General features: G+C 38.3%; 2 protein-coding genes across 2 annotated transcripts; both read right to left on the minus strand.

Annotated features, from left to right (window-relative positions):
- Positions 1-686: 686 nt before the first annotated feature.
- Positions 687-3,140, minus strand: asb13a.1 (ankyrin repeat and SOCS box containing 13a, tandem duplicate 1). Its single transcript, XM_074698427.1, has 6 exons — positions 3,023-3,140; positions 2,584-2,771; positions 2,041-2,197; positions 1,808-1,942; positions 1,161-1,352; positions 687-1,086 (listed from the first exon to the last, which is right to left on the minus strand). The coding sequence occupies exons 1-6, from the start codon at positions 3,120-3,122 to the stop codon at positions 941-943; spliced, it is 918 nt and encodes a 305-aa protein (XP_074554528.1). The 5' UTR covers positions 3,123-3,140; the 3' UTR covers positions 687-940.
- Positions 3,141-3,618: 478 nt separating this feature from the next.
- gdi2 (GDP dissociation inhibitor 2) lies at positions 3,619-18,283 on the minus strand. The gene is made up of 10 exons (XM_074698425.1): positions 18,101-18,283; positions 8,763-8,870; positions 8,237-8,336; positions 7,229-7,363; positions 6,871-7,069; positions 6,646-6,777; positions 5,938-6,037; positions 5,328-5,499; positions 4,934-5,133; positions 3,619-4,600 (listed from the first exon to the last, which is right to left on the minus strand). The coding sequence occupies exons 1-10, from the start codon at positions 18,143-18,145 to the stop codon at positions 4,448-4,450; spliced, it is 1,344 nt and encodes a 447-aa protein (XP_074554526.1). The 5' UTR covers positions 18,146-18,283; the 3' UTR covers positions 3,619-4,447.
- Positions 18,284-18,646: the final 363 nt, after the last annotated feature.

Consider the following 18,646-nt stretch of genomic DNA (forward strand, 5'->3'; position numbering starts at 1 on the left):
TGTTTGATTAAATTATGATACAAAATATTTATTTAATGCGTCACAAATGTTAATTTTACTATATTTGAACTATCCAGCTACAGTTGTGCTGGCTGAAAGCAAAACAGAGCAGTAACCATTTTTAGTCTTCCATGTTTTAATTTCCTGTTTTGAACTGTGAATTTGTTGGGGGGTTTTTTTAGGTTGATGTTAGGTTGACTATTTTACTATTATGCTGTTATTTTTTTCTTTCCATTTTATTGCTGGTAAATACACATTTTATGACCTAGTTCTTTAAAGACCCAACTAGGGACAAGAGTTGAGAATTTGCACTCGCTATAAACTCTCTGTGCAGCACATCAGATTCATGCTTTGTTGTGAACTATGATAAACTGCATCGTCCCTCCTAAATAAATAAATTCAAATTCAAATTCAAATATGTGGATAGGCCACTTGATTTTTATGTAGTAACATAAACACAGAATCACACTTCATATTTGTTCAGTTGCATTTATTAAAGATTTTTCCTTATATTTTACCTCGCCAAAAATCTTGATGGAGAGCAATAATGGTAAGAAGCTTAAATTAAGAATTTCAGTAAAAAGACTTGTGCACACTAATTTTTGAATAGAATGTTTTTATTATCATTATTATCATTCTAGTATGAGAAATAACACAAAATGTGTACAAAACAGTGTTAATGGTAACAAGATTTGATATGAACCTGCTCAAATTTTAGGAGAAAAACCATGTGGAAATATTTGCATTGCAAAAACTGTGTCCAACGTTTTTCAAAAACAAAGAACAATGAAATAAATAACAGATGATATTAATAAATCAGTCACGTCACATTCATTTAAGACCTGTTTAGTGTAACTTTAATTTAAAACCATAATTTAATACCACACATAATGCTCCCTCATAGTGACTTTATATCTAACTAATAGTTTCACAGCTGTCATTATAGGGAGGATGGGTGATCACAGTATTGAAGATAACTTTTGATTCTGTGAGAAAGATCCAGCTGACCAATGACCTCTGAGGCTCTTGTGCTAAGAAACTTTCTCACAGTGATTCTGCAGAGCTGAAGCAGACTCAGAGGATTACCTGCAGCAAAAAAAAAAAAACAGGTTAGGTTGATTCTGAAGTAAGAACATCCCTGGAGTAGTACATGAACTTACCTTCAAAAGAAATGAGGCAGGTGTAAGCAGCAGATGCAGGTGGTGTGTAGTCAATAGGTTTTTTTCCCAGGTTGTCACTGGCGTAAACATGGGCCCCAAACTCAATCAGCAGCTCAATCATGTCCACCATGTTGGTTCGAGCAGCGTGGTGCAGAGCCGTCTCATGAAACTTCATTGAATTCACTTTGGCACCTGTAGAAAGTCTGGATGAGTTTAGACCTGGTGGGTTTACAGAAGATCACATTCTGACCGCAGAGGTACTTTCGAATGGTGGTGCAATTTGGTAGAGCTGCAAAAAGCTCTTTTTTTTTAAATGATAAACATATAGTTTACATAGTTCTATTTTTTTTAAATAGTATTATCATTTTCCAGACAAGTAATGTTATCCTAAGATAGTTGAACTCAGAGTTTTTTATGTAATGTAAATCAGAACATTTTAAAACTACAAACAGGTTCACTAAAGTTTGGAACAGCTGTTTCTCCAAAATCAAATACTTCATATAAACGTCTTTAATGATACTCCATGATAAAAATGTTTCCAGACTTTAAGTAGTTGAAACTCAGACATGTTTCATACCATTTCTTAAGTTTTAAGGATTTGGACTTATTCCTGAGCACTCTTCCTGACCCCCAGTCTTCTTGCTGACCTGCATTCAGCAACTCCTTCACACACGCCACACGTCCTTTGGCACAAGCAATGTGGAGAGGAGGTCCAAAGTGGACATCATAAGCCTCTAGTTGAGCTCCACTGGATATCATCAACTTCACTACTTCAACATTCCCTGAGGGGATGGTAAAAACAATAATTAACACACAGGGGAAAGAGGAGATATAATCATTGGGTTATGATGTGTTTTTATGTGGCTGCTGATGCTTTTACCTTGTATGCAGGCTTCATGGAGGGGAGAAGCGGTGAGAGCTGTGAGTGAAGGATTCACTTTGGCTCCGTACTCTAAAAGCATCTTGGCACACTCAAGGCTTCCAGAAGCACAGGCGTTGCACAGTGGAGTGCTGCCATGGATGGTTCGAACATCCACCTCAACAAAACACAGAAACTACTTAAATCCTTCCCTTTGGGGTTAAACCTGAGTGTCATAAGCTGAAGACTGTTTTTAATCATAATGAAATGACCTGTATGTGTCATTTCATTATTGTGCTTTAAATACTTAAAAACTCAAAGTTTGTCAAAAGGGAAAAAAACATTGTTCATATTGAAAATTATAAAAAAAATCCCCTTTCAAACATGTGTGAACTCAACACTCTGACCCCTCTCGGTATCTGCTGAGTGAGTCTGCTTCACAAAGATATGTGGTATTTATTCTATTATTGCAACACTTTGACTTTGATAAGGTGTCCTATTTTGTTTTAGCTTTTGTGTCATTTTAACAAAAAGTAAGGTTTGTGCTTTTTTTTTGTCTTGTACCTGGGCTCCAGCCTCCAGCAGTAAACGTGCACAGTTTGGGTGGGCCTGTATGCAGGCTTCGTGGAGTGGTGTAATGTTGTCCACTGTCACCATGTTGACTGAAGATCCAGTCTCGATCAGCTGTTTCAGCTGCAGAGCTCTGCCATGAGACGCTGCTTCATGTAGGGCGGTCCGGTCAGCCCAGGAACCTTATGCAGGCAGCAACGTAGTCTTTTATTCATCAATACTTATGTAAGTTAAAGCAGCAGCTAGAATCATTATTGTTGATATCATTTTTGGCTATTGCAAGAGGATTCATGATCAGTGGAACTTCTCTTTATACGTTTTAATGTCGAGCTGTAACAGACATAGTGCGCGCACTGCAATTTAGCTACAGCTAACATCTCCCATCATCAGACTAGTGTGAAAGTTAATACTGAAACTATAAAACAAAACTCACCAATATCGCAAAGAAATGACCGACGAGCAGCTGTCACCTCCATATTATCCATACCTACACTTTGTACAAGCCGGGCCACAGCCAACAGAGAAGTAAACATTAAATGACGTAGTGTTAAACGGACGCAGTAGTGCATTGTGGGAGTTGTATTGAAAGTTACGTCTAGTTTTCACTATGAATAAATAAAATGTGCTTCTAAAATATAAACTAGGACAGATAAATAATTACAGAAATATGTTAGTGCAAACTCATAATTAAGTGTACTATGTGTGTATGCCAAGTACATTTCTTTTTAATAGAGACTGAAACATGAAACATTCTGTCAGTAGTTTGCACCCAGAAGTAACCATAAAAAAAGTACTAAAACTCATACAACTGGTTAAAAATATATTTTTGCTCCTTTGGGGTTTTCTGTAGTTGTAAGTGGTTTGAAAACAGGATTATTTACCTACAACCTTGTTCATCAGGAAAATGTGCTGTACCATGCAAGTTCATTTTTCAATGCAAGCAAAGAAGACAACCCAACACAGTTTTGGTTTTTGACAAAGTTGATTTTTACTTTGCAGTATAGAAATCATTTGAGCCCAAGATGTTTTTTTTTTTAATTGTTTAAAACAAAGAATTATCGCAGAGCTCTCATCAATTCAATACTGCTGTGTACACATTTGGTCCATCTTAGACAATTACACTCAATCACGCTTCCCATTAACCTGCTGTTAATGTACAGCCCATCCATCAATTACCACAACACAGGATCTAATATATCTCCTCTGATGCGTTATAGTAACACAAGCTGTTGAGAACAGGTTCAGGAGGTTTTAGGCTGGATTACAGGTACTGCCTGTGGCTTAGCTTTTGCTGTTTGTGTGTGGAGAGAAGTCAAAAAAAAGTTAAAAGACAAAAATATTGAGACCTCACACCCTTTGACCAATGAGAGCTCATGAAAACATTATGAAGTTACAGCTTGGGTGCTGATGCTTGGTCAGAGTCAGAACATTTAGGCATCAACATGAATCAAACCACACATAAAAACCGAGCCACTGTCATGAGAAATACTTTAATATAATGACAGGAGAATTGACTCACCCCCGAAAAACACTTAACTAAATACTACTGATTATGAATTTGATTTGGCATCTTTGGAACATGCATGGTTGAAGCAGAAGAATGACGGGGGGTTACTGTTTATTAGGCATAGCCAGTTTTTAGTGCAATAACCATCTGAATTTGACTTGTAAAGCATTGCTCCCTCCCTGAACCCTATACAACACTATATCATATTCTCTATATATATCATGAACTTTCACAATGGGTGAGCTGTATACTTCAGTCTGCCCATAAGTGTGCATATTTTTATGAAGTTTTTCTATATTTTGTTGGATTTCAGTTGCTGGTAGCGTAGTCTGATAACCAGGAGTTTTGCCTTTACTCTTGACAGTCGCCAAAGATGTCGTTCTTGTTGCGCTCCATCTCAGCAAAGTCAAAGTCTGAGCCTGTCATCCTCTTGTAGATGTCCTTGATGTCATCACAGGTGGTCTCAAAGTGGGTTGTGGCATCATAGGAGCGAGAGATGAAAATCTAGAGGGGAAAACCAGGCAAAATAAGCTCAAAAGAAAAAAGCAGCAGACTTGTTTGGACTCTCTGATCGGCTGTTTGGGTCTGTGGGCTTCAAACAAGACAAAAATACAACCAAGCTTAAAAAAAAAACTAAAAATAAATAGTGATTCACAGAGAGTCAATGACATATTATTTAATGTGGACTACAGTTAAGTTATCTGAAATATTCTAAAATACCTCCCTTTTGTCCAATATTTGGAGTAAGTATGTCTTTAGGGGTAAAACTTCAAAAGTATCCACATTGTCCCTTTCCCTTCTCCCTTTATAGTTCTTGATGCTGCAGTCTAAACTTACCTGGCTCTCAGTGCCAAAGTCAGTAGGTTCATACAGATCACTGATGCTGACAAACTTCTGTTCAATGGGGGCCAGCATATCCAGGGCCGGCTTGAGCTCTTTTTCAGGGTCACAGGTCTCGACCGTGGTGCTGGCAATGGCGATGTATTTACCCTGTGCTGCCACGTTGTGAGCGAAGGAAATCATACAAACGTAGATGTCTGCAAACAATAAACACACCTTAGTTACCACAAACCTCATTTGAGACTTGTCTCTGGCTCATTAACACAGTTTTTAGGTGCAATAAAAGAAGAGGACATGCCCACTTCAGAGGTCGAACGTGTGTCCACAACCGAGGCTGGTTAAGCATCAATAACAAAAGTCTGCTTGTTCTAACTAGGACATTTGCGCTCACCATGCTTCCTGCCCACTTGGTTCTGGGGGAAGATGATCTGACAAGATTTGGCGTTGTTGGTTCCATTGATGGGGTGACTCAAGAAGCAGATGGCTCTGATCACCTGACCCACTTTCTTGGTGCGATCCAGGGCGTAGCTAGGGTCGCAGATCAGCTGCTTGCACCTAGCGATCTGGGAGGGAAAAGATCAGAAGATTAAAAAGGAAGCTAAGGAGTTTATGAAATCAAGCAAGGATATGTATTCAAGTGTTAATTACAATATTATATTAGCATGGAAAATCATGACTTCTGAAAAAGTATTTCTTGAAACAAGGTGATGAACTATTTTTAACAGTTGTACCAACTCAGAAAATAATTAGCCCAGTTGGATCAGACTGGTTCGTATAAATCTTCATGAAAAAGTTGGGTTTTTTTAATTAATATCTCAGCTAGTCTTTTAACATTTCAAGAAGACTATCATTTCTTCATGTTTTACTTGCATCCAAGCTTTTCCTCCAAATCAGCCAACTGTATAAAGGACTAAGCTTAAATTAGCTGCAGCTCATCACACAGCCCTGCCTATGAGTCTGTAACACCAAAGCCAAACAGATGTCCATCAAAAGATTCTCACCTCTCCCTCAGACTTCACTCCCACCACCTTCCCGTTCTCTATCACAAGCTCCTCTATTGGCTTGTTCAACATATATGTCCCGCCGTAGATCGCACTCAGCCTGGAACAAAAACACAGTGGGTCAGAGTGTGTGTACAAAAGTGAGAAAAACTGACAACTCTTAAACCCAGCCAAACTCTTAAACTCTAAAAAAGTTACATTAAAGATACAAAAATCTAAAAAAAATATTTTACCATTAAGTACATAAGTTTTAGGTTTTGTAAAACGCTTCTGCTCCGCTGTCTCATTTTGGCTGTTTGAAGAAATATGACTTGCTAACATGGAACCCTCAGGGGTACCGAACATTTCACTCTTTAGCTTTGAAAAAGCTAAATATATGGAGAAATAAATATGTTAATTTGAAAAACTGTGGGATTCTATTATTAAACAAATTAATATTTATCACCACATAAACACACAGAAAAGTACAAAAAATTACCATCTGATTGTCAGGTATCAGGAATTGGTACTGTATTGTTTCAAATGTGAGAGGTACCTATCACTAGTGAGGACACTGTTGGGTAAAAGGTAAATTCTGGTACAGGTAAGACTTTGTGTTTTTCATAATAAAACGATCCATAGGAAAACTGCATCTCTTTTAAAACCAAAGAAATGATTCAGATCAGTTTATCTTAACACCTCTGCCCTTCTAAGCAGAGACTCCCGTACCTGGCAAACCCTTGTGGCAGCTCCCCCAGACCGTACAGTGGGTAGAGGTATGGACTCTGGCCATATCTGGCCAGGGACTCGCTGTAAAGCTTTATCCTGTTTATCGTTTCGATGCACGGTTTACACAGGTAACTGAGGGCAGACAGATGAGAATCATTGAAAAACATTTACAGGAAGTACAAGTTCTAGAGTATTATTTATATAACAGCAAGAGAAAGAACTGACTCGTCTGTGCGGTAGAGTGCAAGGGAGTGGCCAGTGAAGTCCATGACATCTTGATTAAGGCTGAACTTCTTGTAAACGTCAGTCATGGTGGAGGTGTTGGGGTCGAGACCCTCCCAGGTTTTGGGGTTGTTTACGTCAAAGTTAGCGGTCCATATGAGGAAATTTCTGAAGCGGCGTTTCTCAAAAAGCCCCATCAGACCTTAAAGAGATCAAAAATTTACTTTATGTGAACTTGTGTCAGCAGCAACATGGGGGAGTGAAAAACACATAAACATCTGCTCTACATACAGCCAGCAAAGTCAAACGTTCAAAAATGAAGCTTATTTACAGTTATTTAAAAGTGTAATGTTTCACTCACCTGATTGCAGAGCTTCAGTTTCAGTCGATGGAACTTTGTGGATTTTGCCTGCTTTGTACACAAAGCTGCCCTCAACTACTTTGAAATCAAGGTAGCGGGTCACCTGTGTGATTAGCAGCATGCTAACCAGCTGACCTGAGAGAAAGAGAACAAACATGGACATTACTTTGACTGACAGTAAAAAGTCAGTATTGCACCTTTCATTTCAACACTGACAACGAAAGCTCGACTGAAATCACATCAATGCTGGAGTGTTTTCTAATGCACACGGATGAGAAATCCTTTCTACATTTTGTGCAACAAGTACAAATAGAACATGTTTCAGTGAAAATAGAGGTGGGGGGTGTATCAAATATATGTGGATTGTTGCATGTGAGATGTATGACATGATGATACCCCGACCATCAAGTATGAATTGTAATGTAAATGTTTTAAGACGTCAGTATGTACTTCTCTTTCGAGTTTCAAGTCCTTTACTTTCTGATGGTGCTCCTGTCTCTGCAAACAGCACACTATCCCACACACCCAGAAAACCCCCCTGCACATGTGTGCTTTTGTACTCGGAGGAGGAAAAAACGTTGCAAGCACATCTTGTCAGTCGCGGGTTTGGGGTTTGTAAATGCAAATTTTTAAAAATCCAACTGAAGGGTCTGCTTGAATCACTATACTTGTGTCATTTTATGCATTGAAGGGTTTAATTTAAGATTCATAAAGTGGTTTAGAGGAGAAATCAGAATTTTGATATGTATATCGTTAATTGCAATACAGCGTAAACAAATTAAGATATTGGTTTTAGGCCGTATTGTGCAGCCCTAAGTGAAAATCCTTTTAACTATAGATGGAATGAAAGGTGCAATACAGATAAAAAGCTAAAACTGCCTGACCAAGGGCAATAACAGCATCAAAATTAACCATGACACACTTCACAAAATATTCCAGCATTTCGCTCCATGTTAATATAAGACATCACACATGAGCTGCAGGAACATCTCAGTGATCTAAATGTACCGTTAGCCATCAGGAATTTGGGGATGAGGTCCACATTCCAGTCCCGACCTTTGCCCATTGACTCAGGAAGTGTACCAGGAATGCTGAAGCGCTTGTAAAGCTAAAGGGTGAAAAAGAAGCAGAATGATTTAAAACTAGATTAAAAGAAACCTGCACAACATTCAGATGATTGTTTTAGAAAGTCACTGCTTCCACTGAAAAGTCTGGCAGCGCTGGCTCGAATGATCTAAACAACAATTTTAGGATAATTAGAGGCTGTTAAAGCCTGAGGGCCAGCCATTCCATTTTTGCAGTTTTTCTACAGCAAAATAAAATCAGCACTGCAAAGCATTACAGGGGATTCTTTGATAAATGGTCAAAACAGAGAAGAGAAAATCCAGTGATTCTCCATCTCTTGGACATTTTCTGATTCATCTTACAGACTTTTTATTTATTAAAAGACTAAACAGAGGGATGACCACATTCTAAACCAAAACTTCAACTTCATTCATAAATAAAGACTTCACTGGATCTTAGACCAACTTACTTCCTCCAGAGGTGTGATGGAGGCGCTTTCAGCTCCATAGTAGGAGTTGCGGTCCATGTGCAGAACCTTCTTCCCCTTCACTGACATGATACCTGATAAGATGCATTCCTACAGGAAGGAGAGGGATGAGGAAAGAGATCAAGATCAGCATGATGGACACAGAGATCTTAAGGATGCACACAGAGAAGGTAACCTTGGACAGATTGATTGAAATAATTTGGGATGAAGGCACAACTTGGATTACTGCAGTTTGTCGGTGAAACACTCAAAGATAATTCTGATACCATTCCATGACTAATCTCTCTTAAAAGAAATTATGGTCTACACCAGGGGTAGGCAAACTTTTTGATTCGTGGGCCACAATGGGTTCTAACATTTGACAAAAAAATGAAAAAATGGACTTGTTTTTTTGTTTTTCTGTTTTAAAACCAAAACGGAAAAACGGAATAACAGAAAAATATGATTTTTCTGTCCTGGTTTTAAAAATGGAAAAACAAAAAATAATAACAGATTGTGTCAAAATTGTTTGTGTGATATTTTGATATTAAATGTGAACGTCTCTATAAAAAAATTAGACAAATAATTCACATTGAAGGTTTATAAAGACATGTTCCTGAGCTTTTTTTTTATAAGTAACAGATCGCTGACGATTCACTCCATCTTATCCGCGCGCACTTCATGTGTTTCAATGAGTTTTGTTTTGTCCACTTTCCTTTTCTTAGGTCCGTTCATCTTTACAGAAGGGCTGATGGGTAAGAGGGTAAAGTGCAAACGTGGAGTAATAGGCCTACGCTTCACCTCAACAAAGCCAATGTATCTACAGTGCGCCATCTAGTGGGAAAATATCAAAATTGCAGGGAAAATAAAACATTAACAAGTTTATTCATTTAATTTTTTCAAGTTCGGCGGGCCGGATTAAAACGTTTAACGGGTCGCATGTGGCCCCCGGGCCGGAGTTTGCCCATGCCTGGTCTACACCTTTAAATGTTCTACTTTTTAAGACTGCTGATATACAATAAGAATGCATGTCAAAAAACCTGATTGTGACAAAAGGAGGAGTGTAATTGAAAAGAGGTGTATCCAGGACGTCACTTCTGACTCACCAGCAGACCTGAGTTTGATTCATTGCTCACAGGACTTCCTGCTCTACAAGCTTTAATAATGCTGATGGAAAATGTGCTTGTTTGACCGCGTCTGGAATTCCCACAGACTAAAAGGCTTTAATACGATTACAGCAGAGAGTTAGTTGAGGAGAGAAAACACTGACAGCATCATGTGACCGTGTGTGGCCTCAACTCTTAAACCAGTTTTACCACTAAATGACAACTTTCCCCAAAGAGCTTATAAGCGTTCACTGTTGACAGCTACACTTCCTCTGTGCAGACTGTGTGCTTATTTCCTCCTTGATATTACACAACTTTTCAGAAGTCTTCAAAACAGCGGCTCAATCCGTCAGCTCGGTAGACTTTTATTCTTGTATTTATTTCATTCTCATGCTGGACGTTGCACAAATACATCAACAAATCAATCCTGTTGTTTATAAAACAAGTTAAACTGAATCAAAGAAACAACAACACTAACAAGCTAAAGCTACAACAGAAAATCAACACTGCGTTCAAGGGAAAGAGAAACAGAAAAGTACAACCACTCCTTGACATAAGCTACTCCTCATGATCCTTTTATCTACACACTGGACATCATAATCTATGTCTGCTCCTCTAAACACGGTTTTTCCTACTTTCAAGCTTTCAAGTGTTTTACTGTGTTGCTGCAGTTCCTCCTAACATGCTGCACGAACCGGTGACAAGAAACCTATGCATTCTTTTTTTTTATTGCTTCATTGTTAGCTCTTCACATTTAGCATCAGCCTCTCAGATTATTACAGTGACTTAAAAAACTGCAAATTAACTCAATTTCTCATCGTTTAGTTTTATGAGAGTAAAAATCTTAAGATAAAACAGGGTTTTGCTCTTCTTTCATCTACCAAACAATAGGTAATAACATTTGAAACGATATGGTACCAATGCCTGGTGCCTGGCAATCAGTACGGGTACTCAACAGTACCAATTTTCAGTACTTTTTTGTGTTTATGTGGTAAAAAATATCAATTTGTTAAATAATAGAAAAAAAGTTTTTTTTTTAATTTCACATATCTATTCTTCAATATTTAAATAACCTGTGTTCATGTCCAGCATGGAAAATCGACTACTCTTCCACTCCCTCACAGCCACAAGGATGCATTTAGGTACCTAAACATGGTACCTTTTGGTTTTACGTGAAACGGTACTCGTTACTTTTGACAGAATTCAGTCGGTACCGATAAAAGTACCTAGTTTGGTCCCCGTCTCTACAATCTAAAAACCTTGTGATATTGAATTTACAAGAGTATATTGATCTGCTGACATCCCAAAGTCAGTCATGATTTATGGACCTGATTTAGCAATTTTACCTTTTAAAGTCATTCTTTCTAGAGCTGAAACGATTCCTCGAATAATTCAAGGTACTCGATTATAGAAAATACTCTAGTAATTTTCTCTGCCTCCTTTAATTTTAAAAAAGATCAAAGAGTTGTATTTCAAATAGAGCTGAGGCCATATTAAGAGAGTTTTCAGACCCCTCAAGCTACCTCTTATACAAAATAGCAACTAGCAACAAATCTAGCTTCTTTTCTGGAGTTTGGAGACTAATGGGTCATTCTACGAAACGGGTGCCTTTTGATGAGATGTACAAGGCACAAAAAATGTGTCAAAGTGTGTTTACAAATTTTGGAGCTACCAAAGCAAGTGCTCTTATTGACATGCTGTATCAGAAAATTCTATTTCTTAAAGGGAAAATTTTTCATTGAAAAATACTGCTCTTTGACTAAACAAAAATGTATTTTATCTGATTACTCGATTAATCAATGGGATTTTCAGTAGAATACTCGAATATTAAAATATTCGATAGCTGCAGCCCCAATTCTTTCTATAACCAAAACTAAATCTTATTAATATTAAAAAGCAAATATTGTTATGTTGATCTCAAATATTCTAATATTTGATATATGGTTTCATATTTTCTTATGAATTCATGATTATAAGTTTGACCAATGTCCAATTATCTTAGTTCATATTTATGGACCATTCAACCCCTGTGATCATTTAATAGCTCCAGTTCTGTATGGTCTCAAGACACCTTATTCTCCGACCCCTTTCATTTAATTTCAGTTAAATGAACGACAATCTGTGAGCATTTTTTTTCTCTTGGGTTGTCTGGGAAAGCAAAGCTAAATGAGCATAAGTGAGGCAACGGTATAACAAAATGTAACTGTTAGTAAAGCTTTCATAACCTCACTTGCATACATCGTGCAACATTGAAACCAGCTTCTGCATAGATGCTTTCCCAAAATAACGTGCTGCAGAGAAACCTGATCATGTCTGGGTGTCATCAACTGTATGGTCTGCCATTGACAGGAAGCTCCTATGGTCAGGTGGCAGATAGATTCTGATGTGTCACTGTCCTCAATGTAGTCAACATGTGACCAAAGCCAACCTGCTGTCGCTCATTTAAACACAGGCTTTAACACAGAGCCACAGGCTGCCTGGTCATCACCTCCTCTGCCAGAGAATAGCTGCACGCTGACGGAGAGGGAAACGCACTGATCCAGTGTTCGGTCAGGCAGAAAATCACACCAGTATCAAACAGTGAGTGCAGAGGCAAGTCTCTGTTCACTTTTTAACACATAACATCCATAAAAATCAGAGACAGGCGACAAAGTCCAGAGCTGGATGGGTCATTGAGGTTCAGACAGAAGTGATCACATGACAGAACATCAGAGTCGCTTTGGTTTTACTACACTGAACATTTTCAACACACTCCCAACTCTTTCAAGTCACAAGAATCTGTTGGACTTTAATCCACTTGGATCACAGGATCAACAGAGGGGAAGCATTACATAAAACAGGCCGTCTGAAAGTTTTCTCAGAGAGGGGAGCTGCTGAGTAAACAGCCAAAAGAAATACATCAGTCATTGATTAGCAGCTTCTGAGGTCAAGCAGTGTGAGTTTCCAGAGGAATGGTTCTTTGATAAAGCTGGAAATGACCCTTGATTTTTTTTTTCAAACATCAACCATTAATCATTCCCCTGTTGACTTCTGTTTCAAGCCACACCAGTCTAAAAAACAGAACAAATCTAATGTTTTGTATCAGGATTTTCCAGCTGTGATGTATTTTTTTACATTTTGAATTAAAACATCAGAGGCAATGACAGATTAAGCTGTTTGGCATTGGAAGAGAAGATCTGACATTTTTCATGAGCACAACCCAAGAAGCATGGATACATCAGAGAAAAAAGTATTTTCTTGTACTATGATTTGGCCTCTTTAATTACTCAGAGCCCCTGATCTTAAACTATGTGGGTGCTTCGGTTGCAGCCCTAAACTCCTAGAGAAAACTAGTTAAATCCGGAGATCTCTCCAGCAGGGTTTCCGTTATAAAAAAATGGCACCAGACAACGTGACCGGCAGGTTTTCAATTTACCAGACAAGCGTTTGATTTCCGGGTCAAATATTATCTGAGTTTGTTGAGCTTAAATGCTGCAAAGTATACCCCCGCAGCTTCCGCGAGGCTGGGGGGGGGCTATACTTTTCAAAGGGCCCCTCCCTCACCTGTCAAATTTTGTGTGGACTAAATTTCAATAGAGTGGTAGGGAAATTTATTCAAAGATATGCCCAAAGATCAGGGGTGTATTTTCGATCGATGTAATCTTTGTCGCTATACGTGACAAAGCGATTTAAAAACATTAATAATTTGGTACTAGAAACATTTGTTCTATCTTCAAAGTAAAGTTGTGTAACAATCTTAGTGGACTGATTCCAAAAACTGATTATAAAACCCTGCGCTGTGCTTCAATGGGTAATGAGGAGTCAAACAGCAGAGTCCCGTCGACAGCTCCCGAATAATGACAGTTAGGATCCGCACCTCAACAGCGACTATGACATTTGGGCTCTGTAGGGTGATCTGTCATTGCATGAGTGAATAGCTTCATGGAAGTTATATTTTACAAGTCTTCACATTATTTACTAACAAAATTCATGAAGGCAACTAATTTGGTGCTTTTAAGGTCATGCCATTAAGTTTACATGGATCCTCATGTTTACGTTAAGGGGCAGACTTAAGAATAATATCAAAGCATGTCAATTTATAAAACTTTCTTTTAAAGCCTAGGCTGTATCAAATAAAACAAGTGCTATCAACTGACTCAATTGGTTAACTAAAATTAATATTGCACAGCAGAAGCTTCCATTCGGCCCGAAACGACCGTGCTACAAGTTTAGTACCGCCTGTAAAAAAAAAAAAAAAAAAAGTTTTGTTCCACATAGACCAGGCTTATCCATAAAAGATAAGGAGGAGTATTTTTCACCGGACATTTTGATGGGTGGAGTTGAAATATGTCGGACTTCGGCAGATTTTACCGGTCTAATTACCAGATGACGGAAACACAGCTCTCCAGATTCTTTTAGTAAAAGCTTGAAAATACTCACGGCTGGTTTCTAACTTTTCTTTGCTCCCTTGAAGCAACTCTGACAATGGTCAGGGTTTTTTTTCACAGACTCTACTCTGTTACAAGCTTAACCATCAGTGAAATCATGAATGAATATGCTTTGACTGATAGTTAACATATTTTGGCTTCAAGCTTAAGGCATTAAAACCTATAGTGGAGTCTTTATGTTGTACCCCACAGTATAAGTTACGGTGTACCGTCCTGCACTTTAACTTCACTGCATTCCTTTGGTTGTTACACAGCAGATTAAAGTTCTACATGCAAAACATGTGATGAGCTTATAAAATTACCAAGGAATGTGCTGCCTTCGGAGGAATTCAGATTTTTCATCACTGCAGACTTCATCAGTATTTGGTTCATTGGAACAAGCACATCTTAATGTTGTGTGTGTGTTTTTGAGATTGTTTGATCCCCACTCTACTGCTAATGCCTGAGAGCTCTGCACACACTGACCTCCATCCTCAAAGAAAAGGAAATAAAAACAATGGCCGTCTTTGCTGGGGATATAACTCAATTTCCTTGTTTTGGTTGGCACAAAGGTAGCAACTGTGTTTATACTAACAAGGGGGTTACTTCACTTTGTTCTTCTATTTCATTTCTTTAATTAATTTATGACATGTCATTTGGTCTTTATAATATCCAAAAACTAAATAAAAAGTAAATCACATAGAATGAATCTGAGGGGGTGAATCCTGGAAAGGTTTGCCATATTTACCAAATCAATCAACAAATAGTTAATTTTCTTTTGACCAAGATATGGATCAAATTGCTTAGTGTGCGACTTCAGACTTTCATTATTGTTTTCATTAATTTTTTGAATTATTTGGTTGTTTGTAGTTTTTTTCTGGTATTTCACAGCTGCTAAAGGCGGGTTCACTGTGGTCTAAGCCAATCCCCAAACCACCGAAATGCCCCCTGACTCATTCATCACATCTTCAGGTAACAGCTGACTGACAAGGGATCACCGGTATGATCCTTAAAAGTGTCAGCCACAGCACATTTAGGAAAGTACAGTTTAATATGGGCCAAGCCACTCCCCCTGAAGTGTCACCAGGAGAGGACAGATGGGAGACCCATCCCCCAGCCACTTAACAAATCAAAAATGCAAACAGGAGGACAAACAAAGAGCCAACTGATCATCTTCCCTCTGGATGTACAGCAGGAGGAAGAATGAACATTTGAAATGGCACAAACAAGGTACCATCTGCGGCAGATGTTACGTTTGTTGTTCTATAAACGACTGAATCTATAGAGAAGTTAAAAGGAAACATGTTACAGGGTAGGGATGTAAAAAAAAACAGTGACAACAAGAAAGTATTTCATTTGACTGATATTAAGAATGTTTTAAGTTTAAATGGCTTAATCAGAATGAGAAATACTTATTTGAGGGAAAATACAAGGCTGTTTTTTTAACTATAACAGTAAATGTGTTTTGTCCAGCATCTGGAGTAATATTGTGAGCCAGAGCATCTACATTACTTTCTACTTAAATGAATACTTTGCTTTTTTATTATATTTTATATTACTAAAGAAAAAATAATTGTATGCATTTCAGTCAAAGCTCTCTGCAGACAGCAACTGGGTAAATCATTTATTAAATTAGAGATCGCTCTTCAAGAACATAATGAAAATGTGTTCATATATAATAGAAAAATTGATACATTTATGATGATAATCAAAGAGTTGTTTAACGTTGTGTAAATAAAGTTATATAATAAGAGAAGAGGACATCCTGTGTAGCTTGCTGAGTTAGTAGTAGTGGAAAGCCTGGTGTTTGTGTGTAGCAGGAAGAGAGGAAGTTGTCAGATATACAGAAGTGAGGTCACTGGTTAGCATTACAGAAGTGAAACCCTGAGAAACTACACTGTGCTGTGATCTATAGGGCATTTCAGGCAGGCTGGCAGTCAGCGAAGCTCCCTGTTAACAGCACAGTAGTTACAGTGTAGGCTACTTTCAGTTCTCTGCTCTGGGTAGAACCACACCCAAGTGTGAGCTAAACTCAAAGCCTGCACATCAGAGCTGAACAGTCCACTGTGCTGAGCCTGCAGCAAAGTCTTTGAAACTCACTGTCTGCTCTCATAAAGAACATCAATCTGAAGAAATTTTACAACACTACTTGAGCCATGAATAATATCAATGTTTCAACTTTTCTTGTTCAGGGAAAGTCTAAACACACAGTGACTTAGGGCCTTGGCCTTGGTGGACAGGATGTTGCTGACGTTGGCCAACAAAGTCCTAAAGTCAGCACAGCATTTCTTTGACCTGCTTCCGCCTAGGAAAACAGATAGTGGCTGTTTTACTTCCAGGTAAACTAACCGCTAACAAGTGCAAAAAGTTAATTCAACTGAACCTGCAGCTACCAAAGCAGCTCCCAAAGCATGACAGGTTCACTACAGAGAACTGACAGAAATATTCTCGGGAAAACAACTTAGACAAACATTTAAATTAAAAAAAATGCCAATGAATATTCTAGTTGTCTGTCTTTTTTAAATAACATGTTTAACATGTTTAACTACTTCTGGGCAATCAGATATACTCTCATCACCAAATCATCTGCTCTGGCACTATTGGAGTGTATCTCATTTAAGTTCATTAAATCACGTTTAAGTGACAGAATCAATCATTGTGTGATAGAAACAATATTTTGTAAAATAAAGAATAGATACTTAATTTATCTAACTGATTTGTCTGCAGGCTCTTTTTCAGTCCAAAATAAGAATGTTATTCCCTGTTTATTATCTGTTAGAATCTACTTAATTACCAATTCAACATCACTGATCTCACATATGCATACATATGAATGTATACTTGACTCGACCAACAACTACCTTATGACCCCCTGAGGTGGCGCCAATGTCTCTGATCATCCGCCATATCAGGGTTTTAAATCACTAAACTAATACGATATAATAATCTATTCATAACTTACCCAGCTTCAGCTGATCAATTATCTGTGAACCGTGGTATAGTTAAAGTGGGCCTCGCTGTGTGAGCTACACTGCCTTTCTAACCCATCCTCTCAAGAGACATTTCATAGAAACTTTGAGTTTCTTATAAACCTGAACTAACATACAGCTCTTAGTAGTTAGTTTTACGTCGAGCACATATCCACAAATGTAAAATGTACAACCCACTGTCTGCTTTAGTATTCCTATAAACTACTTTTTTTGTTCCGCAGCCTGTTGAGTCCACCGAACGGTCAGGCTCTGTTTGAAACTTTAGAAAGCTTTCTTTGTGTTTCTTCGTTTACAATTTGAGTCGTTAACTTGCCTGTTTTAAAAGGATAAGGAGCTACTAAAGCTTAAAGTACTCATAGATAGAGATAAAGACAACACCCAGGCTTAATCGGTGGCGTTGACACGTCGTTGTAAGAAGGCTAGTTAGCTCAACTAGGTCGGCTAATGTTTGCCGACTAATCATCCGGGTTTAATCTTATCTTGACTTAAAAGCCGGTTAAAACATTGCAAAACGTTCCTGTTGGAAAACTGAGAGGGGTGTTTGCATTTGCAGTCGAAGGAACGATTACACCATGGTAAAAGTTAAAACTTATCTAGTTTAAGTTTAGACAAGTGTCGTTAATCTTTCCAGGCACTGATCGTAGTAGAAGATAGCATAGTGCTAACAGTTAGCATTAGCTCAATATGGTTCAACCAGTAGGTATTTCGGCGGCTAAGCTAGCTACTTAGCGCTCGGGCCTAGTTAGCTCGAAGCAGAGCTGTCAGACGCTAACTGCGTTGGTAACAGGTTGCAAATCCTTTTCAAACTAATGCTGGCCGCATTGTTTCCTTTTTCTCACCGTGAGTCCGGTGCCCAGCACAATGACGTCGTAATCTTCATTCATTTTTCCAAATCTTCACTCCTGTGGGTCTGAATATCGGAAAAAGAGGAAAATGGAGATCCGCGGGGTCGAAAAAGAGAAGGGGCTGCGGTTCAGCGTCAGGCGCCTCAGAGGCGGGGCTACTCAGCTGTCAATCACTCAGGAAGAGGTTCAAGGTGTCTGACTTAAAAACAATAAGAAAGCACGGAGTCTTTCTACATCATTGGGCTAAAAATTCCCAACTGTATTTTTACTTAAAGTTCTTGCAAGACCATCAGTTTTTTTTTTGTCTGCCTCTAACTGTGTTGTAAGGAAGACCTCTCAAAGATGCACACTTTCATTTCTAGCCCCGTTTCCATAAAAGTAAGGAGGCTGTGAAACTATTAATGGTTCGTCATTTGTGTGTAAACCCTGTATTTAATGGATAATAGTGCCAAGACGTCACATTAAAATTTGAAATACAATATTAAATGTTGCTCCAAAACCTGTTAAAGTTGTACAAGCCAGGTGGTCTCTTTCTTGTTT

The sequence above is a fragment of the Halichoeres trimaculatus genome, unplaced genomic scaffold (genome assembly GCF_033239565.1).
Source record: "Halichoeres trimaculatus isolate MK-OKI-2021-1 unplaced genomic scaffold, fHalTri1.1 fHalTri1_scaffold_21, whole genome shotgun sequence".
In the NCBI taxonomy this organism is placed as follows: domain Eukaryota; kingdom Metazoa; phylum Chordata; class Actinopteri; order Labriformes; family Labridae; genus Halichoeres; species Halichoeres trimaculatus.